The sequence below is a fragment of the Lacerta agilis genome, chromosome 14 (assembly GCF_009819535.1).
Source record: "Lacerta agilis isolate rLacAgi1 chromosome 14, rLacAgi1.pri, whole genome shotgun sequence".
NCBI lineage: Eukaryota > Metazoa > Chordata > Lepidosauria > Squamata > Lacertidae > Lacerta > Lacerta agilis.
In genome coordinates this window covers 44,351,901-44,375,037 of record NC_046325.1, presented here as the reverse complement: position 1 = coordinate 44,375,037, position 23,137 = coordinate 44,351,901, and the positions used below count along the sequence as shown (strand labels likewise).

At 46.1% G+C, this 23,137-nt stretch overlaps 1 protein-coding gene across 4 annotated transcripts in view; it reads right to left on the bottom strand.

Moving 5' to 3' along the window:
* EPHA5 (EPH receptor A5) overlaps nt 1-22,707 on the bottom strand; it is a 243,530-nt gene extending 220,823 nt beyond the window's left edge. For all 4 annotated transcript variants that reach the window (XM_033169275.1, XM_033169278.1, XM_033169276.1 and 1 more), the window contains exon 1: nt 22,578-22,707. In XM_033169275.1, coding sequence (XP_033025166.1) covers nt 22,578-22,674 — 97 coding nt within the window. In that variant the 5' untranslated portion in view covers nt 22,675-22,707. The remainder of the gene's footprint in view (nt 1-22,577) is intronic.
* Between the last annotated feature and the right edge of the window lie 430 nt (nt 22,708-23,137).

The following is a 23,137-nucleotide window of genomic DNA, read 5'->3' as shown; positions in this document are numbered from 1 at the left end:
CACATGCGAAGCATATGCTCTAACAACAAGCTATGGCCTTTCTTCGCAATAAAAAACCAAATCAGATCCAGTTATTGTGGAGTTATGAAGCATGTCCAATCTGGACCCTTCTGCTGTAAACAAAGTGAAATTGCCCGTGGTGTAATCAGAATTAGAAACCGTTCTTCTCAGGGAGACTTCCCACTAAGAGGCAATCTGCAAGCAAGTCTCTGAGCTACACTACTCTAAGAAATTCAGCAGGTTCATTTGAGGTTCTGCTTTTTTAAAAACAAAAAAAAAATATTCAGCAAATGGCAACGAGACAACTATGTCGCACGTTGTTCAGGTCTGCCCATTTTCTCCATTTGGCACCAGGGCAGCAAGAAGCCAATATCTTTATCAGGAAGCACCTAAAACATCATGCTAACATCACATAAGGGCACACACACACTCACCAGACCTTTGTATGTCAGTGAGCATCTGTTTTGGGGAAAATGACCCATGTCCACTTCTGAACTAAGCTGCTTCACACATAACTGAATAATCTTCCATACAGAGCCAGCCCTTTCGTGATGCAATTGCATCATGAAGTGTGGGAGGAAAGGGGAAATTAGCACACCTGGGCTCCTGGTTTCTTCTCATCCAAAAAAAAGGTGAAGGACCCCTGGACAGTTAGGTCCAGTCAATGGTGACTATGGGGTTCGGCGCTCATTTCACTATCAGCCCGAGGCAGCTGGCGTTTGTCCACAGACAGCTTTCTGGGTCATGTGGCCAGCAGGACTAAACCACTTCTACTGCAACGGGACACTATGATGAGTGCCAGAGCGCACGAAAACGCTGTTTACCTTCCCACCGGAGCGGTACTTATTTATCTACTCGCACTGGCATGCTTTCGAACTGCTAGGTTGGCAGGAGCTGGGACAGAGCAACGGGAGCTCACTCCGTCGCATGGATCTGAACCACCGACCTTCCAATCGACAAGGCCAAGAGGCTCAGTGGTTTAGACCACAGCGTCACCCGCTCAATGGCGGAGGAAGAGGAGTGTGGGGGGAGCGCACCGCTCCTGGCAGCGCGATCCCAGTGGGGTGCCATCGGAGTTGAACCCCACCTGCGCTGGGCACCACACACCCCACAGGCGGCATGCCACACACGCCAGCCCCTCCCCCCCTCCCGGTGCTGGAGCATGAAGCTCTGCCACTGCACCTGCGTCCCTACTTTCTTCTCATAAGCTTCTGCCCACCAGGTGAGATTCCTAACCGGTGTGGGGCTCTTTAGAGCAACCCCCCCACCCCCCTCAAAAATATTGAGTCCTTAGACAAAGACATTGTGACTGAAGTGGACCAGGAAAGTGCCTTCACAGATAGAATCTCCTTTTTAAAAAAAATATTTTGAAGTCTACAGTTAGAGATTTTTTTATTTGTAAAGACACCGTGTGGCATACACTCATACACTCTCCTGCCTAGAAAGCCTTGCTCTGAAGGACAGAGGCCCCCCCAAAGAGTTAGAGAGGAGAACGTACACCAATTTTAAAATAAGCGGAGAGGAGCAGGAATGGGGAAGGCGGTGATACCGGTAGCTTAAATTAAAAATAATAATAATCCCCTTTTATTTACTTACGTTTGGCCCTCCAGAGATTGCTAGACTATGACTCCCTGGCGGTTCTGGCTGGTGGTGATAGGGGTTGGGTTGGGATTAAAAAAGAGCCAAAGGGCAATGTGCTCTAAGAGGTCCAAGGGCCAAACTCTGCATTACAGGTTGGGCATTTTTCACCACCCTTAACGGCTGGAAAGGAAAGGGCCCTTCCCGCTGCTCTCTTGCTTCCAATTGCTACCCTTCAGGGCTGCTTGTTTGTTGTTTCCTTTAAAAAAAAGTCCTCCACACAGTAGAGGGAGCTATAAGCAGTGGCGAAACTGCATGCTCCGGAACCGGGGGCGGAGAGCAGGCAGGGGCATGGCTGGCGCACGTCCTGGGGGCGTGGTGTGCATCCCCGGGGCGTGGCGCACCGCCCGCGGGGGCGTGGCATGTGTCCTGGGGGCAATGCGTGTCCGGGAGGGCGGCTGCAATGATACTCCCCTCCCCGACGATGGTGCTGGGGGCGGTGCGCTCCACCCGCCCCGCCCCCCGCTCCTCTGCCAGTGGCTATAGGGTCTCCCTCTCTGCCACTCTTCCAATGCTGACTCCAAGGCTGTGTTTCCATTTTTAAAATGGATCATGGGAAAGAAGCTTTCAATTCTCGATTTGGCCCTTAAGAGATCTGCGGCACAAAGTGGCTAATATGAGTTGTGCAGGAACCCAGAAGTGAGCAAGAACCACCAGAAGTTCTTCACACACAATGAGATAATTGAGAGGGCATCTCACAGGCGCATGGATGTATTTGAGCATATTCTTATACAGTCATACCTCGAGTTGCATACGTTCTGTGTTGCATATGTTTGACTTATGGACCTCCGCGACCCAGAAGTCCTCCCTGGAGTGTGTGCGATGCGCAGGTGCACACAGGTGCGCAGAAGCGCAAAAACGCGCAAACTTCCGGGTTTGGGGTTTTTTGGGGGGTGCGTTCATGTTAAGTACACCCATGTTACATAGCGCGATCCAGAATGGGGTACCACTGTAAAGACAGTATTTTTATTTTTTTAAGAACAAAGGAAGGCCTGGGCAAAAAGACAACATAGCTAGAGGAAATCTCTCTGCTACAGTTACAATAATTAAGTCATTCAGGAAAGTGCATACGTTTTGCAAATTGCAATGGGTGCACGATGAGTATTGATCTACATTGTTGTATAACTAATTAAAACCTGTCCTGGAGAAGCAAGTAATGAATATAATTAGATGGAATGTTTGATAGCACAAAGTTATTTTGCATACATTAATTAAAACATCAAAAAAAAAAAACAACAACTAGGTTCAGTTTTGCAACATAGCTAAATGGCGTATGTTTGCAGAAAATTAGTGAACGAAACAGACAGAGCACCAAATTCCTAACGACGAAGGCTTGATTCTCTCACATTTAGCAAAAACGGACCAGTCCTCAAGACAGCATGCTAGCAACAAAGGACGACTCTGCTACAACCACCTCCAAATCTGGTTTTGCAATGTACTGATTTGCTGAGTATGAAGGAAAAGGGGTCATGTACTTTGAAACAATCATTCTGCAACAAACAATATGAAGTGATCATTGAATATTTTTTATAATTAAAAAAAAAACATGAAGGAGCATAAAACTGACTCCTGACGACCGTTGGGGCATGGGAAAAGGCTGAAAGGCAGCCTCTCATGGGAGAGCATTCCATAAATTGGGAGACACCACTGAAAAGGCCCGTTCTCATGTTGTGTCACACACACACACACACACACCAGACCTCTCATGGACAAAGAAGGGCCTCGGGTGATGACTGCAGAGTCCAGGTATGTTTGTTTAGTGAGAGGCGGTCCTTGGGGTATTGCAGTCCTGAGACATTTAAGGTGTTACAAATCAAAACAAGCATTTTGAATTGGATCCAGAAACCGGTGATCAGCAGCCGGCGCAGTCGGGGCCAGGGTTCGGCGTAATATGCTCAAGCCATCTTGCCCTGATGAGCAACCCAGCCGCTGGATTCAGCATTAACCGAAGATTCCAAACTGTCTTCAGAGGCAGACCTATGCATAACGCATTGCAGTAATCTAACCTAGAGATGGCCAGAGCATAGAGAACAGGCTATCCCTGTCCAGACAAAGGGGCGCAGCTGGGCCATCAGCCAAAGCTGATGGAAGGCACTCTGTGTCACCTGAGCCTCGAGTGACAGAGATGGACGCAGAAGAACCCCCAAGCTGTGTACCTGCTCCTTCAGAAGCAGTGTAACCCCATCAAGAGCAGGCCACCTCCCATCCATCCAGCTCACTAACAGTGCCTCTGTCTTATCTGGATTGAGTTTCAGTTTGTTGGCTCTCATCCAGACCATTACCGAGACAAGACAACAGTCCAGCACATCCAATGCCATCCCTGCGGGTGTAAAGGAGAAGTAGAGCCGTGGTCACCAGCATATTGCCGGCAACAATTCTATTACTCATGCTCACTCAAATCTAGCCATCAGCCCGGGCATATTCTGTTTCCAGAGATAACAGGTACCCTTTGCCCTCTCTCCCAGTCATGGCAGGGAATCCGAGACTAAACCAGCAAGGAAGAACTCATTACAGCATAGTAGCAAACCCATTAAGTGGGTTACATTTGTTACATTACAAGTTACATCTGTTGGTGCCAGACACCCGTAATTCCTGGATTTAGTAAGTGTTAGAACAGGCATAGCCAAACTCGGCCCTCCAGATGTTTTGAGACTACAGTTCCCATCATCCCTGACCACTGGTCCTACTAGCTAGGGATCATGGGAGTTGTAGGCCAAAAACATCTGGAGGGCCGAGTTTGAGGAAGCCTGGGCTATAGTCTTTGTGGTGTCATCCAGATGTTATTCAGCTCTCATCAGCCCCCACCTGCATGGCCAATGGTCAGGGATGCTGAGAGTTGCAGCAACATCTGCAAGGAATCGTTTTGGCTGCCCCTGCAGTGAAGTGTTCGTGCTCTGGCTAGAAGCCCAAGTTGAGGGTGACAACAGAGCTCCGATGCTGTCCCAGAAGACCATCTTGCCCAGACCTCTTGGCTCTACCAAAGCGTTCAAGCCCCTTCATCATTACAAGTCAAAACTTTTCTCCCCTCGTAAATCTTTATTGATTTCATTGCTCCACAGCAATTACTTGTTTCCCTGCCGTTCTCCCTGTTGTGTTAAGTAATGCTGCAAAGCTGTAAATCCAAACCACTCCTGAAACCAAGAGACGGATTCAGTGATCTAGGCAATCAAAACGCAAAAGACAGGTGAAACCCCCACAAGAAATCAAAACGCCACTGTACGAAGCAAATACTTTATTAATTATTTGCATGAAAGAAAAGGAGATTTTATATTAGGATAAATCTATTTAGGTGCTACAGAAGGCCAGCTGTGGAAGGAAATTGGTTATAAATAGACTTTATGCTCAACACACCATCAGAAGAAGAAAATGTGTACAATGGAATGAGCTCATAAAATGAAAAGGTAAAGGTAAAGGGACCCCTGACCATTAGGTCCAGTCACGGACGACTCTGGGGTTGTGGTGCTCATCTCGCTTTATTGGCCGAGGGAGCCGGCGTACAGCTTCCAGGTCATGTGGCCAGCTCCTGCCAACCTAGCAGTTCGAAAGCATGTCAAAGTGCAAGTAGATAAATAGGTACCGTTCCAGCGGGAAGGTAAACAGCGTTTCCATGCACTGCTTTGGTTTTGCCAGAAGCGGCTTAGTCATGCTGTCCATATGACCTGGAAGCTGTCTGCGGACAAACGCCTGCTCCCTCGGCCAGTAAAGCGAGATGAGCGCCACAACCCCAGAGTCATCCACAACTGGACCTAATGGTCAGGGGTCCCTTTACTTTTACCTTTATCCCTTTAAGACCATGTGAGGAAGAGCATAGAATCATAGAGTTGGAAGAGACCACAAGGGCCATCCAGTCCAACCCCCTGCCAAGCAGGAAATACCATCAAAGCATTGTCAGTATCCTTCTTGAACTGTGGTGCCCAGAACTGGACACAGTATTCCAGGTGAGGTCTGACCAGAGCGGAATACAGTGGTACTATTACTTCCCTTTATCTAGACGTTATACTCCTATTGATGCAGCCCAGAATTACATTGGCTTTTTTAGCTGCTGCATCACACTGTTGACTCATGTCAAGTTTGTGGTCTACCAAGACTCCTAGATCCTTTTCACATGTACTGCTCTCAAGCCAGGTGTCACCCATCCTGTATTTGTGCCTTTCATTTTTTTGCCCAAGTGTAGTACTTTGCATTTCTCCCTGTTAAAATTCATCTTGTTTGCTCTGGCCCAGTTCTCTAATGTGTTAAGGTCATTTTGAAGTGTGATCCTGTTCTCTGGGGTATTAGCCACCCCTCCCAATTTGGTGTCATCTGCAAACTTGATCAGGATGCAGCTATGATATGATGCTAACACTGTCTATGCATGTAGGCCGCCAGAACAAATGCTCAAGCACATAGAACAGGAAGAGTTTTCCTGCGGTGGCAGCAGACAGCAAACTGCATTGTGTCATTTTGCAACTTTGACCCAGCCTGACTAATCAATACCTAATTGGGTAAGGAGGGTGGCAGAGAGAGAAAAGAATTCCTCTGCATTTTGAAATGGATGCAATTCTACTAGAAAAGCATTTTACAAGAAGTTCGGGTAATCCAATAACCCAATATGCATTTTTTAAAAGAATGCAATTAACAAAATATGTCATGCATACTATTAAACTAGATAAGGTGGGAGAGCAGAGAGTGACACAGAAAACGCTCAACTACAGGCATCAAAACTGCCTGAATTCTTCTGTTGCTTCAGTTAAAGAAATTTGAGCTATCCTAACCCTTTCAGCAAGACCTTCAAATTTAACAAGTGAGGTTCTCGCAAAAAAAAAAAAAAATTTGAAAAAAAATGCAGTGGTGAGAATCCCCTGTTCCAACAGAAATGTTTCTCTTCAGAGCTCCAGCAAACAAGGAACAGCTTTTTAGGGTACAAAATCTGAACTGTATTTGTTTTCCAGTCTTGAATAAAGCAATTCTTTTAACACTGTCTGGTACCCATGGTAATAACCCATGGTAATGCAGATGATGTAACTAAAAAATAAAACAAAATAAAAAAAACCGTTACCCACGATTGCATTAATTACCTTTATTTCCATTTAATTTCATTAACATCTGCATTTTAAAATAAAATGGAAGAGAATGGGTCAAAGTAAGGCTGATATTTTTGAACTGCAGTTTTACGAAGCCTCTGGAGGTTCCCTGGTTCATGAACACCCTAGTATCCACTAAACTAAAGAATCCACAAAATACTAGATTTCATGGACATGAGAAAGAATGAAAGTACATTAACAACTTAGACGAGAGGAACCTTCACGTTCCCTTCCATCCCTACAATTCTATGATTCTAGGAACTTACATTAAGGTTCTGAAATCCGGGAAGGGCTATGCATAGTTTGTGTGAGATGAGACCTCAATACCTCAGCCATTTCCCCATCCTTCTCTCAGGAATCAAACTATAGAATTAGCACCCTGGTCCAAGATCACTTACGGTTGCCAGATTTCTGATCACCGTCCTATCCCAAAAGAAGAAAAATGGACTTCTGGGCGGATTGGACATTCCTTTTAAATCATGACTCATGATGTAATTATGTGATACCTTAATTGATGTTTTTTATAATTTTATGAATAGGGGGTGATGTTTTATGTTGTAAATTTACTGCTTAGTCTGTTACTTTAAAGTCCTCTCGAAGTTCTAAGTAGAAAGGCCCAACATATATATGTTGTTTGGAAATTGTGCGCTATGGGCCAATGGCCGTAATAAAATATCAATCAAACCCTGGTCCAGCAGGGTGAGCCGCCCATAGGAGTGGGGCGAGGGCTGTAATGAATCAGGTCTAAGTTAGGGGATGTTCAGAAACCCATGGTGTTTTAGGAGTTAATGGGCACCCCAGTTTGAGTGGCAGATACCCCTTGGGAGGCGGGACCTTCCGCTCTTTAAAAAGGAGGGAGCAGCTGTTAGTGTGGGGGAGAGTGGTGACTGGAAGAAGGAGGGCGTGGGGCCAGGTTAGGTTAGGTTAGGATCATTGAAGATGTGTATATGTTGCTGAAAAAAGAGTTTACACTGTTATGAAACTAAGCTTATGAACCATCACTGAAACCGTTATGTTCTGTAAGAAATAAAGACCTCTTATTGTTGAGCTAAGAAAATATCGTCATTCATTTGGTCCAGCGAGTTATATAGGCTCTTGAGGAGGTGAACTCAGGGAAAGGACAAAACGAACCGGAAGAGTGATAGTTTGTGTCTTGGAGTTCCCTCAGGAGGGGCTAGCGGGCGGAAACCCTGGTGTTGCCACAGAGTTGCTAAGAGGGCTTAGTCAACTGGTATAGTGAGGGAATCTAATAAGGAGAGACCCCGAACTGTAGGCAAAGGAGAGTTTAACCCCTGAAGCCCTAAGCAGAGGATATAACCGGCCACGGCCGCTGGACAGGAAAACTCCCGTTACTAAGAAATTCCCTGAAATAACAGACTGACCTCAGAGGGACAGGTGGGGTGCATTGTAATTTGACCCAGAACACCCTAATTAAAAATTCACTTAGTAACGAGGGGAGTGTCTGAAGTGGAGGTTCGTCGCAAGGGCAGGGCGAGGGCACGGCAAGCCGCCCATAGGGGCAGGGCGCACCACGGGAACTCCAGAGTTTGCCTGCCTCCTCCCACTCAGCCGCCCTACAGCTGGGGGGGGGGAGGCAGTGGGTGGACCTTTTGGGCAGTGCGCAGAGACGCGTGGCTCGGGCACACTGCAGGCCCTGCAGTGAGTGCCACCTGGCATTTTCTCACCCCCCTCAGTGGTGACACCTGGGGCGGACCGCACCCACCGCACCCCCCCTTCCTCCACCCCTGCCCTGGTCAACTAGACTAACCTTCAATCAAGCCTAGCCTTCTTTCTCTGTACAAAACCCATCCTTCCTAGAAAAACTCCCTGAAAACAAAAAATGCAAGCCAGAACATACCAATCCACTTAATTCGGAAGTTTTATTTCAGAAGTGCAAACAAGGCTATCACTTAAGTCAATTTGTACCCTGGGTGAAGTGACCTGCTCTTGCATTTGTGGAGGCAACAGCTCAGCTCCCTCTCCCTTAAAAATTAGCACATGCCGTTTGTAACCAAGGTGCTCTCTTGCCTGGAACAGATTAGGGCCTTCGTGCAAAGCAAAATGAAGCTTTACAGAAGCCCTTTTCCCCCAAGAGACGACGCCTTGGTATAAGTCACGATTACAACGCATGGAAAATGCGGAAAGTTCCATCCATGCAATGGAAACAATTGTTCACTTTCCTAAAGCTCACCGTTTCCTTCCTCTTTCTCTTGAGGAATCGTGTCACCTGGGGAAACAAAGGCGTGCGCTTCTTTGAAAAGGTCTTACACGCTGATTCTGCAAGGCTACTCTGCAGAATCCAGTCACACACCCTGGAAATTGTCACGAATGATGAATGAGACTCTTACATACAGGAAGCAATCATTTTGCGTGGGGGTTCCATTCCAGGCCCCTGCATGCGTCAGTGTATAAGCCTCATTCTGCCCCTGTTCTGCTTTCTCCCAGGTCCAAAAGGACCCATTTGTCAGCGATCGCGTGTCCGTTAAAATGGTTGCCACCTGCATGCAGGGCCGGTGCGTCCATTTAGGCGAAGTAGGCAGTCGCCTAGGGCGCTAAAATGGAGGGGGTGCTGACCAGCCTGCCCCCCCCCCGCCGCCGCCCGGTGCCACTCTGCCAGTGGCAGAGTGGCGGGGGAGGGGGGAACAGCCCGAAATTGGGCTTCTCCACAGGGCCGGTGCTAGGGATTGGCGGGGGGGGGCAGCAGAAGGTGATCTCGCCTAGGGCCTTAAGTACCAGAGGTGTGAACTAGCTTTTGCTGGGCAATCTCATTAATTTTAGGTCTAATTTGAGACAAACAAACTCTCCTCATCCAAACAACGAAGCCTTTCTCTTTTCTGATCTTCCATTTAAAACATTATTTAGATATCCTGCTACACTATACCAAAACGTTTCAATGTTTTCTTTGTCCTTGAACCTTCCCGCAACACTCGCCATCCTCTCCCGCCACACCCTTTGAGAGCCGCTGAACTTTTGTTGTTGTTGTTGTTCAGTCGTTCAGTCGTGTCCGACTCTTCGTGACCCCATGGACCAGAGCACGCCAGGCACGCCTATCCTTCACCGCCTCTCGCAGTTTGGCCAAACTCATGTTAGTAGCTTCGAGAACACTGTCCAACCATCTCATCCTCTGTCGTCCCCTTCTCCTTGTGCCCTCAATCTTTCCCAACATCAGGGTCTTTTCCAGGGAGTCTTCTCTTCTCATGAGGTGGCCAAAGTACTGGAGCCTCAGCTTCAGGATCTGTCCTTCCAGTGAGCACTCAGGGCTCATTTCCTTCAGAATGGATAGGTTTGATCTTCTTGCAGTCCTTGGGACTCTCAAGAGTCTCCTCCAGCACCATAATTCAAAAGCATCAATTCTTCGGCGATCAGACTTCTTTATGGTCCAGCTCTCACTTCCTTCCGTACATTACTACTGGGAAAACCATAGCTTTAACTGCTGAACTAAACTAACGTAAATACTCATGTTAAAAAGGCAAGCAGTTTTAAGACTGCAACATGCATTATAGGGCAAATTAAACTAAGAAAGCATTGTGAAGCACTGCAGAAGCTCAGGAAGGATAAGGCTATTGAGGGCAATTAGAAGTGATGGCTTCATTACCTCGAGGATCAGAAAAAAATATGCCTCTGAATACCATTTGATGGGGAGCAAGAGTGGGAACGTGGTATGGCACTCATGTGCTGCTTGTGGACTTCCCACAGACATTTGGCTGGCCGCTGTGAGAACAGAATGATGGACTATGTAGACCATGGGTAGGCAAACTAAGACCCAGGGGCCAGATCCAGCCCAATTGCCTTCTCAATCCAGCCCCGAGCGTGTTTTTAAATGGGTAGAATGTGTCCTTTTATTTAAAATGCATCTCTGGGTTATTTGTGGGGCCTGCCTGGTGCTTTTTACATGAGTAGAATTTGCGCTTTTATTTAAAATGCATCTCTGGGTTATTTGTGGGGCATAGGAATTCATTCATATATTATTATTATTTTCAAAATATAGTCCGGCCCACCACATGGTCTGAGGGACAGTGGACCGGCCCCCTGCTGAAAAAGTTTGCTGACCCCTGATGTAGACCTTTGGTCTGACCAGCGCAAAGCATTGTGGGAAAATCTTAGAAAACATAATCCACAGGTCACACACACAGAAGCAAGCTCGCCTCTCATTGCTACAGTTTGGCATTGAAACTGGTCATTGAATCTGAACTTTTTCCTTGTAAAGGAGTCTAATGATACTGTGCCCCAGAATACACACACACATAAAATACGTACATCTACATTTGCACGACTGTGAAATGGCTGATTACAAGCATGCATAAACCAGTTACAGGTAGGTAGCCGTGTTGGTCTGCCATAGTCAAAATAAAATAAAATAAAATAAAAAATTCCTTCCAGTTCCACCTTAGAGACCAACTAAGTTTGTTCTTGGTATGAGCTTTTGTGTGCATGCACACTTCTTCAGATACACTGAAATGGAAGTCACCAGACCCTTAAATATAGTGAGGGAGTGGGGAGGGGTATTACTCAGAAGGGTGGTGGGAATGGGTGATCAGCTGATAGGTATGGAAAACCTGTTGACGACTCTTAACGGCTGCAATTGGTCTTACAGGGAAAGGCAAAGGGTGAGATGGCTAAAGATGGCTTTGTTATGTATAATGAGATAAGAATCCAATGTCTTTGTTCAGACCAGGTCTCTCCATGGTTTTAAGTTTGGTGATTAGTTGCAATTCAGCCACTTCTCTTTCCAGTCTATTTCTGAAATTCCTTTGTATTAAGACAGCTACTTTGAGATCTTCTATAGAACGTCCTGGGAGATTGAAGTGTTATCCTACTGGTTTCTCTGTCTTGTGATTCCTGATATCAGATTTATGTCCATTTATCCTTTGGCATTCTATAGAAGATCTCAAAGTAGCTGTCTTAAAACCATGGAGAAACCTGGTAAGAAATTGCATGATGTGCCAACAGAATACATTTGACCTTACTGACAGAAGGTTAAATCAGATTTGTAGTCTACTTATAGAGACTTCACATATGGACGCACCTAATTAATTTAATTCATTGATGTAACAACATGCATGATTGATGGAATAACGCTGTGTCTATCATGACAGCACACTCTCCATGCAAGTCAGTTATCAGCAGGAAGTCCCTAGCATGGCTACATCTCACAAACTCTATTGGTCTGTCCACCTTCCTTCTCTTTAAATCATGCATATAAAAAGTAAAAACCCACATTCTCAGAATGCGGGAACAAGTGACTTAATTTGAGCGCCTGCTCTCCTCAAATCATCAAGACAATTAGGTTCATCAGCCTTAGATTTAATTTCTCCAAATTTACACTGTGTAATTATATCTGGGAATCACTTTTATCTCTCTTACACACACACTTATTAGTTTTTAAAAAGGATGCTGGTGTCAGCAGTTATTTCTCCTACAAGTTGCCTGATTAACATACATTTCAATCATAGATTTTTTTTAAAAAAAAACTCTCAACCCTAAACACATTTACTGAGAAGTGAAACACAGAGTTTCATAAGGCTTACTTTCTTGTGATTGTGCTCAGATGGCAGTTGTAAAATAATAATCAACAAATGCTACGTACATATATAGCGAACAGTGGAAAAAAGATGAATAAAACTTATAGGGAAAGCTACATTAAGTGCAAAAAAATTCTTAATTTTATTGTCTTCCAATCTCCTTAGCCTCCACATTGGGTATTCATTAGAGAGAAAAGCATGCGGAAAATAGAATCTTGTATTCTAGTGCTCCCTCTTTTGTCAACAGGAGACTAAAAGATATCACTAAGGAAGATCCAAACTATGTAGGGATTGTATTTACTCTGTGCATCTCCATGGTTTCCTTTTCCAGAAAAGGACAAAACAAGGACAAGTTCAATTGCAACTTTACAACCTTGACTAAAGGCCAAACTAGATGTGGCATTAATTGCAGGAATGCAATTAACATGCACATTTTTGTTATGTTAATAGCAGCCATGGAGAAGGCTTAAGGCAGGGGTCCCCAAACTAAGGCCCGGGGGACAGATGCAGCCCAATCGCCTTCTAAATGCGGCCCGCGGAAGGTCTGGGAATCAGCATGTTTTTACATGAGTAGAATGTGTCCTTTTATTTAAAATGCATCTCTGGGTTATTTGTGGGGCCTGCCTGGTGTTTTTACATGAGTAGAATGTGTCCTTTTATTTAAAATGCATCTCTGGGGTATTTGTGGGGCATAGGAATTCGTTCATATTTTTTTTTCAAAATATAGTCTGGCCCCCCACAAGGTCTGAGGGACAGTGGACTGGCCCCCTGTTGAAAAAGTTTGCTGACCCCTGATGTAGACCTTTGGTCTGACCAGCGCAAAGCATTGTGGGAAAATCTTAGAAAACATAATCCACAGGTCACACACACAGAAGCATGCTTGCCTCTCACTGCTACAGTTACAGGTAGGTAGCCGTGTTGGTCTGCCCACAAGGTCTGAGGGATAGTGGACCGACCCCCTGCTGAAAAAGTTTGCTGACCCCTGGCTTAAGGGCTCCAGAACCCTGGGGGGTGAGGTGACAATGTTTAACTATATCTCACCCTGCGACGGGGTGAGCTCCCGTTGCTCGGTCCCTGCTCCTGCCAACCTAGCAGTTCAAAAGCACGTCAAAGTACAAGTAGATAAATAGGTACCGCTCTGGCGGGAAGGTAAATGGTGTTTCTGTGCGCTGCTCTGGTTCACCAGAAGAGGCTTAGTCATGCTGGCCACTTTAACCGGAAGCTGTACACCGGCTCCCTCAGCCAGTAAAGCGAGATGAGCACCACAACCCCATAGTCGTCCGCAACTGGAGCTAATGAGCACACGAAAGCTCATACCAAGAACAAACTTAGTTGGTCTCTAAGGTGCTACTGGAAAGAATTTTTTATTTTATTTTGTTTTGACTATGGCAGACCAACACGGCTACCCACCTATGATAAAGTATGGTAAATGCTAAACAGGAAATAGAGAAGGAAAGCTGGGAAGGAGGAATGGGATGCGACAAACTCACTTTGTTTCTGATCCTCTAATCTTTTTTTCCTCTGGGCCACACAGAATAAACACTTGCTCTCGCCACACCAGTTGCTTGTTTTTTTTTTTTTTTTAATTGATAAAAAATTACATTCGAAAACAAAAAGAAACATCTCCTAGCAGTGCTTTATAATAATAACAACTACTTTATAATATGATCGTGGGACATCCAGAAAGTATATAACAATGCAGCTATATAAGAACATAAATCATTCACAAAATATAATGATAAATGAGCCTCTTACATATGTACTTTAAGTATTATACAAACTCAAGGAGTGGTGTGAGCTTGCTTTCCCCCAGTAATCTCATTGATACTGGGTCTAATTTGAGGCAAGCAAACTCTCCTCTCTTCATCAACACAAAGAAGCCTTTTTTTCTCTTTTCTGATCTTTCATATTTGTCAGAGTTGAAAATTCCCTTTTCCACAACAATTTGTTGCAGAAGAAAAGCCAAGGCTCTTGAAGTATGAGGTATTGATACTGTTCCTGGTTGTGCGTCAAAACAAAAGTTATTTTGAAACTGCGCTGGACTATATTACACTGTTTGTTTTACTGTTTCTTTGGTTGTCTTTGAATCTTCCTGCCACTCTTGCCACACCCTCTGAGAACCATTGCTCAGTCTGAACCATAGACGTAGCCACCATGATACAGCATCTCCCTTGAGCGCTGAGATACATCACTATGAAATCACCTGTGCGTACATTTACAGCACAATTCTTCACCTGAAGTTCAAGTAACAGCTTGATCCCCACACCTGCTTTTTATTATTACTATTATTTATTTTTTTGAAGAAAGGGAATGAAAACTACTTGGAAAAGCAACACCAAAGGTTAAAAATCTGTCCAGAATGTACAATATATTGCTGGAGTGGCATACGAAAGATGAGATGGTAAGATTGGGAAAGACTATGGAAGACAGGTATAAAATTTTCAGCATGTAAGAGAAAATGTTATGAAAATGATGCATAGGTGGTATTTAACCCCGGTTAAGTTGGCAAAAATGTATCATGGACAATGTAACAAATGCTGGAAATGTAAACAAGTAGAAGGGATATTTTTTCATATGTGGTGGGCGTGCCCAAAAGTAGAAGGCTTCTGGGAGAAGATATATAATGAGTTGAAAAAGATGTTGAAAATTACATTTAGTAAAAAAAAAAAGAAGAAGAAGAAGCCTTTCTACTAGGTATTTTAAACCATGAAATCCCAAGAGAGGACAGAACAGCCTTTATGTATGCCACAACAGCAGCAAGAATTTTATTAGCTAAAAACTGGAAGACAGAGGATCTGCCAACGATTGAAGAATGGCAGATGAAAATGATGGACTATATGGAGCTTGCTGAACTGACCGGGAAACTCCGAGACCAGAGGGACGACGCAGTGGAGAAAGACTGGAAGTATATTTGAAGAAGTATGCTAAAATTAGTATTTAAAACAAGCAGGAAGAAACAGTTAGGCTGCAGATATAGAAGTTAGATAAGATGTAGCAATAGATGAAGCAATGTTAAGGTTATTAAATAAGATAAGATGATTAGAATATAAATATGAGAATAGAAAAAGGTAAAGAAATTACTAAAGATGATTTTCAAGGAAAGCAGACGGAGAGGATATGAGGAAGTCAATTTACAATGTTATAAAGAAGGATAGATAGGTTTAAATAAGTGTTTCTGTTTGTATTTTGTTATACTGTTTTTTATTTTCTGTAGTGTTTTGTTTGTGTTATGTTAAAAATTAATAAATTTTTGATTAAAAAAAAAGGAAAAGCAACATCTGTCAGGATTGAGCCAGACGTGGCGGAAGAGTGGTGGCAAGCCCCCCCCCCCCGCCCCGGCGAGGCTGCACCCACAGAAGAATCTGGGGAAATGGAGGAGTTCATACCTGGAGAAGACTGGTGGCTGCACTCCTCGGAAGAGGAAGAATCAGATGGAGAAGGGGAAAGACCAGAACAGGAGGAGGAAGTCGAGCCAGAATCAGGCCCTTGTGAGGAGAGAAACCGGCTGGGTCCCTCCCCTCCTCCCTGAGAGACGCAGGGAACAATTAGAGGCAGCTGCAGCTCATAAGAGACGTGATTACGGGCCAGCTACTTGAGGAAGGTCGGCTGCTCCCTTCCCTAGCACCTGCAACTGCTGTGCTGAGTGTGTGGTTGTTCTTGCTTGCCCTGTTCCTGTGTTCCTGACGCCTGGCTTGTTCCTGACTTGGCTGGTTCCTGACTTGGGCTGTTCCTGACTTCGGCTTCTCTTGACCCCAGTGCTGATACCTGACTTTGGCTGGCTTCTGACCCAGACTGTTCGGCTTTGGCTTATCTGACTCTGACTGCTGCGCTTCAGCATGCCAACTTGTTGGCGCCCTAACAATACCCGAAACAGAGCTTCTCGGAGACTGCGCTTATTATTTACTATTTATAATATTTCACGACTGCTTGTACATGCTATTTGGTGCACATAAAATGGCACGCTAACAGTGCAATCCTATATGAGGCTACGGGGGGGGGGGGAGAGAGAGAGATCACTGAGCTCCAAAGGGCTTCCTCCCAATTAAGTGAGTGAAGGATTGTAGCCAGTACGTTTCCGAGCACAATTCAAAGTGTTGGTGCTGACCTTTAAAGCCCTAAACGGCCTTGGTCCTGTATACCTGAAGGAGCGTCTCCACCTCCATCATTCAGCCCGGACACTGAGATCCAGTGCTGAGGGGCCTTCTGTCGGTTCCCTCACTGCGAGAAGCAAAGCTACAGGGAACCAGGCAGAGGGCCTTCTCGATGGTGGCGCCCGCCCTGTGGAACGCCCTCCCATCACAGGTCAAGGAGATAAATAACTACCTGACATTCAGAAAATACCTGAAGGCAGCCCTTTTCAGGGAAGTTTTTAATGTGTAATATTTTTGTATCTGATTTTTGTTGGAAGCCGCCCAGAGTGGCTGGGGAAATCCAGCCAGATGGGCGGGGTACAAATAATAAATATTATTATTATTATTATACATGCAATTAAACAAACAGTGCTGAGCTAAAACCGTAATACCCTTAGTACAGGCACCCCCAAACTCGGCCCTCCAGATTTTTGGGGACTACAGTTCCCATCATTCCTGACCACTGGTCCTGTTAGCTAGGGATGATGGGAGTTGTAGTCCAAAAACAGCTGGAGGACCTGCCTAAGCAGCACAACTGAGCAACAAGTACCTGTTAAAAAAAAGAGCTAGGTTTGTGTTAATAAACAGAAGTTGGAAATGGAAATTGACTCGGCCTCATTCTATGATGCGGATTTAACATTTAACCAGTAACGTATAGCAGTGATGTCATTAGAGCGCTAATCAAAAACCTATTTCAGCCTTGCTTTGCTTTCTGGAGATCTTGACGAGTGATTTTCAACTTAGCTGCTTTAAAGTCTCACTGCTGATCCACTCATAATTCTGAAGAGCAGGCAGGTTAACTTTTAGAAATCTCTCTATCCAGAACCAAATCCTCTAACATTCACTCAGATGTAACAGCGATATAATATTTGTTACAAGGCCACAGAAAATTCCAATTATTAGCTCTCAAAGAGAAGCGGCGGGGGGGGGGGGTAGAGGGACCGGTAGCCTTACAAAGCCAAGCGATTAAAGATCTTTGCCGGAAAATTAAACTTCATAAAAATGAAAAAGTCTATTTGAATTATACAGCAAGATTCTTTAATAGTTTCAAGACTCGTTCATTTTAATGGGGGAGAATTAAGAATATGCCAACTCGCTGAAATCAATGAAATCTTGATTGGGCCCATAATCTTTTTCTTTAAAAAAAAAAAAACCTGACACTGGTTAGTTTAAGCTTTTTCCATCAGCCTGCAGAACCAGCTCAAGTGATCTTCGGTTCTATTCCACACGTTGGAAGGAGTACAGATACGCTTTGGGAAGCTGAACTTCCAAGGATCCTAGAAAAAGGACATTAGTACTATTGTAGCAATGAATGGCGGCTGGCTCTCTGCAAAGCGAGCCACTTTCAGAGACAGTGTTGTTCGGTGATAATTGGCCACGCCACCCCCTGCTGTGCAAAGCATTTGTCAAATAATGCTTGTTTACAAATAAACTTCCAAATGGTACCAACTGGCCATTAGCGGATGAACCCTGCTTCATTTCTAATGCCATGCCCCTCTTGAAAGGGCAAGAACAGAGGGTGAACGGGGGGGGGGGGCAGCCAAATAGACAAGGTGCACCTGTCCTGTATCTGACTGCATAATTCATTGGTTATTTTCCAACCTTCCCCCTGTCCTCTTCCAAATTTGGCTGTGCAGTTTCAAGCCAATAACCTGCTCAGTTGCACAAAGTCAGTCGTTCCTGCGGTGCGTTATGTTGAGGAACGGCTTAGGGAGCTGGGTATGTTTAGCCTGGAGAAGAGAAGGTTAAGGGGTGATATGATAGCCATGTTCAAATATATCAAAGGATGTCATATAGAGGAGGGTGAAAGGTTGCTTTCTGCTGCTCCAGAGAAGCGGACACGGGGCAATGGATTCAAACTACAAGAAAGAAGATTCTACCTAAACATTAGGAAGAACTTCCTGACAGTAAGAGCTGTTCGGCAGCGGAATTTGCTGCCAAGGAGTGTGGTGGAGTCTCCTTCTTTGGAGGTCTTTAAGCGGAGGTTTGACAGCCATCTGTCAGGAATGCTTTGATGGTGTTTCCTGCTTGGCAGGGGGTTGGACTGGATGGCCCTTGTGGTCTCTTCCAACTCTATGATTCTATGATTTGTAGGATGTGACTAGGATTAATTTCATTTTGCCATGCTAATGAAATAATTAGGAGGGCATAACTGAAAAGGCTCCCCACACATCTAAAAGCTTCAAGATACACTGCCCCCAAAAGATGGATCTGGGAAAAGAGTCTGTTACAGCAAGCAGCTCTGACATGCTCCCAGAGCTGAAATTTTCAGTCAACACTGTGCACACAACTCGGGGTTTTTGACTGAGTACTTTCCAGGAAGAAACTATGTTTTCCTAAGGGAATAAACCCATCCTTTCCTTTCTAAGCAGAGAGACACCCAGGCCCCTCATTAAAACATGCTGCACAGAGCAAGGTTATAGCATCAACTGATCTCTGCCAAGGTATAAACACAATCACTTCCTAACTATATTTTGCCTTCCTCAATCCATCTTTCTGGGAGTGCCAACTTTTTTGGGGGGGAAATACACGCATAGATATTTTTTATTTACAAATTCACCTAACTGCCCATCAGGAAACTGTCAGTCTGGGAAATGGTGCCACGCCATGGTTGAGGAAGCCAAACCATGATATGGCATGGCACTGCATTGGCAAACCATGGTTTGTGGTGTAACATATGCTTTGACAAACTGTAGCCATACTATTAATGAAGAAGAAGAAGAAGAGTTTAGATTTGATATCCCGCTTTATCACTACCCGAAGGAGTCTCAAAGCGGCTAACATTCTCCTTTCCCTTCCTCCCCCACAACAAACACTCTGTGAGGTGAGTGGGGCTGAGAGACTTCAGAGAAGTGTGACTAGCCCAAGGTCATCCAGCAGCTGCATGTGGAGGAGCAGAGACACGAACCCAGTTCCCCAGATTACGAGTCTACCACTCTTAACCACTACACCACACTGGCTCTATTGATCCATCGCTATAGGTCACTATGTCTAGAGACGAAAGCTAAATAGGGTAGGTCTCAACCATGGTGGCCTTAGGTTGCAAAGTGTGGTTAGCACAAACCACAGTTTGGGTTTGTTTCCGAACTGATCCCAACTCTCTATATGATCAGCAATGGAGACTTGCCTTAGGAGATTGCTCCCACAAAGAAAGGACTCCCGGCAGATTTCACAACCATTCTCCTAAGTAAGATGCTTGTGAACATTTTCCAAGGCCCAAATCCACCGGCCTCTGATGACCATATCAGTGCAGATCATGGGGGTGGCGGGGGTGGCCAAGGTAAAATGCCTTTGTGTTAGAAATGCCGAATGTCATTCAGTCATCCAGATGATAGCATTCAGCGCAGAAATGTTATTCCACGAAGGGCAGATCAAACAGTTCAATCACATATCAATATAAACTATGGACACAGGTATTCTAAATTATTGAGGCTAACTCCCCATGCACAAGTATTCATGTGTTACCTGTACAATAACTTATTCTAACAGCAAACTCAGGTGTTCAGTGCCGACAGCACTGCAGCCAAAAATGGGCAACTGTAGGGTGGAGGAGATATCCCTGAGGTTTGTAAAATGATAGTCTTGAAACAGGGGGGCAGTGAAGGCTAAACAACCCTCAGTAGCCACAGAAAGGAAATGTCCTGCTGAGAGAGAATGGCCGACAGGAACACTGCAGCATTTTGTTGCAGACCCCACAATTTAGGCTTTTTGTGGGGGGTGGGGGGTAGGAGTACACCTTTAAAGAAGGTTTTGTTTTGACAAATCATTCTCTTCTGGGTGATAGTCAGGAAACCTTTCTCTCAGCTCAAATCACATAGAGGCATTGCCAATAAGGCTTTGACTGTATAACAAGACCAATCCTCATCTATATAAGCTAGCTCCAAACCTTGTTATGTGTTGGCTTCAAAATAAAAGAACTATTAGATGCCAATAATCTTCCAAAAGCACGCAGCTTTCCTGTTGCAAAATTGCTCATTAACTGTCCTGTTCCCAGCACACACAAACACTCCCATCAGATTTCACTGTATCTTGATTTCATTGCACAACAAAGGGTGAGGGGCTATCATCCCAGGAATTATGAAAGTAACCAAAAGAGATATCAAATCCCAATTCTCTTTGGTGACAAGGAGAACCCCCGCTGAGGAGTTTCTGCTCCCCACCACCACCCACACCCCTTTGACCCAACACATGCAAAAATGACATCTGAGTCTTTTACCCCCCACTTAAGCTCGCCATACTAGAATCTGGAGGGGGGAAATGCTATAGAATCAGGGGAGATTGTTTATAAGCACCTCTTTATACAGACTTCATAGAGCTCAAGCAGCAGAATGAACTGGCTTTCATACACCCGAAGCAGCTCTACAATTGTCACTCTGGAGTTATTTCTCCATCTAGCTCTGAATGCATACTATCCAAGCCTTTCCCATACCCTTCGACCAACTCACATGCAGGAATTCTAAAGGCACCTCCAATTTTATAAAATTATATTTTGAAAATTATATATATGTGTGTGGGGGGGGGGGTTCCAGCTGATAAGAGCTAGGAATAAGGCCTTCCAGCTATTGCCACCGACGCAGACATAAGCCTTGATGCTGGGTTTTTCCTCGTTCATCCTAGCCCCACAGAATCTGAGGGGAAGTGCTTCTTCTCCCAGACTAACCCTCTGCACTCCAGAAGACCCATCTCTCCACAGCTCTACACACTGAATCTCCTTTCTCTTTTAACTATGTGATCCTGCCGGCCCAAATAAGACAAAAAAGGGTATTCAACAGTCCACCGGAGCAAAGTCTTCAGCATCATGGAAAGATGTTGAAATCATGTACGATTTAGCTGAGATTCCTGCATCGTAGGGGGTTGGTCTAGATGACCCTTAGGGATCCCTTGCGATTCTGTGATTCTATGAAAATAGTTCTTTCTGGACCATCAACTATCGGTGTGAGCCCTACTCAGAAGGCCATTTCCCCCCTTTGTATTCTGCAAAACAACTACCACCCCTTATATGTACAACCAGAAGTTATTTGGACTAAAATGCAAATGAATCTTCACTCACACACTTGCAGTGAAAGATCAGAGGAAAAATTGCCCACACTTTTACCTCTGGGTCTTTTAAACCTACTATTTTTATTTTTATTTAACCCTCTTTTTATCAACTTTTTTTCCTCCTCCTCTGCTTCAGTTTCAACATCAGACAGACATGTAGGCATTAAAAGCAGGTGAATATTTTCCTGGTCTCGAAATAAGAGCAATGGGGAAAACCTTCGCTGGGGAGATTTATGCCTGGATGTAACAGAAGCCAGGCAAGTTCTCCCCCCTCCCCCCAAAAAAAGTGCTGCTCCTATTCACCCCCCCTACCCAGTTCTTTTTTTTTCTTTAAAAAAATGTTTAGGGGTACTCTCATTTTCCTACTCATATTGAAATGCTGCCCCTCAATGAGGCCAAACTTAGATTCACAAAATGTTTAGGGGTATGCGTCCCCCTGCGTCCCCCCCCCAGAAAAAAGCACTGCCCCTATCAGTCGGGAGGATGAGAGGTCAACTGGGGGCGGCGGGGGGGGGGAGAGAGAAAAGCGAAGGCGAGAGAAGCAGCTACTGAAAGGATCTTACAGATGGGGGCGGGGGGGGAGAGGAAAAAGAAGAGCTCGCTTCATGCCGGTGCTTTAGCCAAGCTCCAATCTCCAGCACTGCTACCTCCCATCCGCAACAAACCCGGGAAGATGTGTCAAACCTACGGCCAGGGCGCCCTTGAGCAGGTGCAGAGTGCATTACCTCCGGGCGCCTGTCTAATACGGCGGAGATCGTGGGCACAACCCCCAGATCGGAAGGGCACGAGAATATTGAATCTCGGGGTCGTGGGTTCGAGCCCCGCGTTGGGCAGATTCCTGCATTGCAGGGAGCTGGACTAGATGACCCTCGTGGTCCCTTCCACCTCTCCCATTCTATCATGAACTCTGCCGGACGAGCCTCCAAACCGTCTCCTCACCCCTGAGAAAACGGGCTGGAAGAGAAGGGAAACCCCAACATGGAGAAAGCTGCCTCCCCCCCCCCCATCCTTCCCATCTGGGCAGCTGGATGGACTGCGCCTCCGAAGCCCCCCGAAGCCCGATGCGGGCCGCCAAGAAAGGCTCACGGGCGCCCCGGCAAGCGCTCGCTCGCTCGCGCCCTCCCCCCACCCCATGCCCCGCTACGCCCGGCGCCCTCCCGATCCCACACGCCCGGCGCGCTCACCTTGGCTGCCGGCCGCGCTCCGGAGCGTCCAGCCGGGCAGGAGCAGCAGCGGCAGCAGCACCGCCAGAGGCGGCGCCGGCGGGCGGGCGCGCAGCATCCTCGCTCCGCCCGGGATGAGCTCCGCGCGCGGGCTGCGGCGGCAGCTGCCTCGGCCGGGTCGTCGCCCTCCTCCGCCTTCTCGTCCGCGCCGGAGACGCTGCGGAGCGGAGCCTCCTCGGCTCGGCGTCTGGCCCTGCAGCCGCTCCTCCTCGTCCTCCGTCCCGGTAGCGAGCGGGGATGGCGACGGTGTTGGGAAGCCCCGGCGGCGCGTCTCCAGCAGCGCGTCCGAAACTCCGAGCTCCTGCTTCGCCTTGGTGCTGCTGCTGCGCGCAGCCACCAGCGCGGCAGCGGGGGCAGGGGCGGCGCGCTTAGCCCCGCCCCTGGCTCCTCCCCTTTCCTTGACGGTCCCCCCTCCCCCTCGCCAGCATCGCCAAAAAGGTGGAGCTGCCAGAGGGTCCTCTCTTCTGACCCCCCCAATCTGCTTCCCAAGGGTGCCAGAGCGCGGCTATGGAAATCAATGG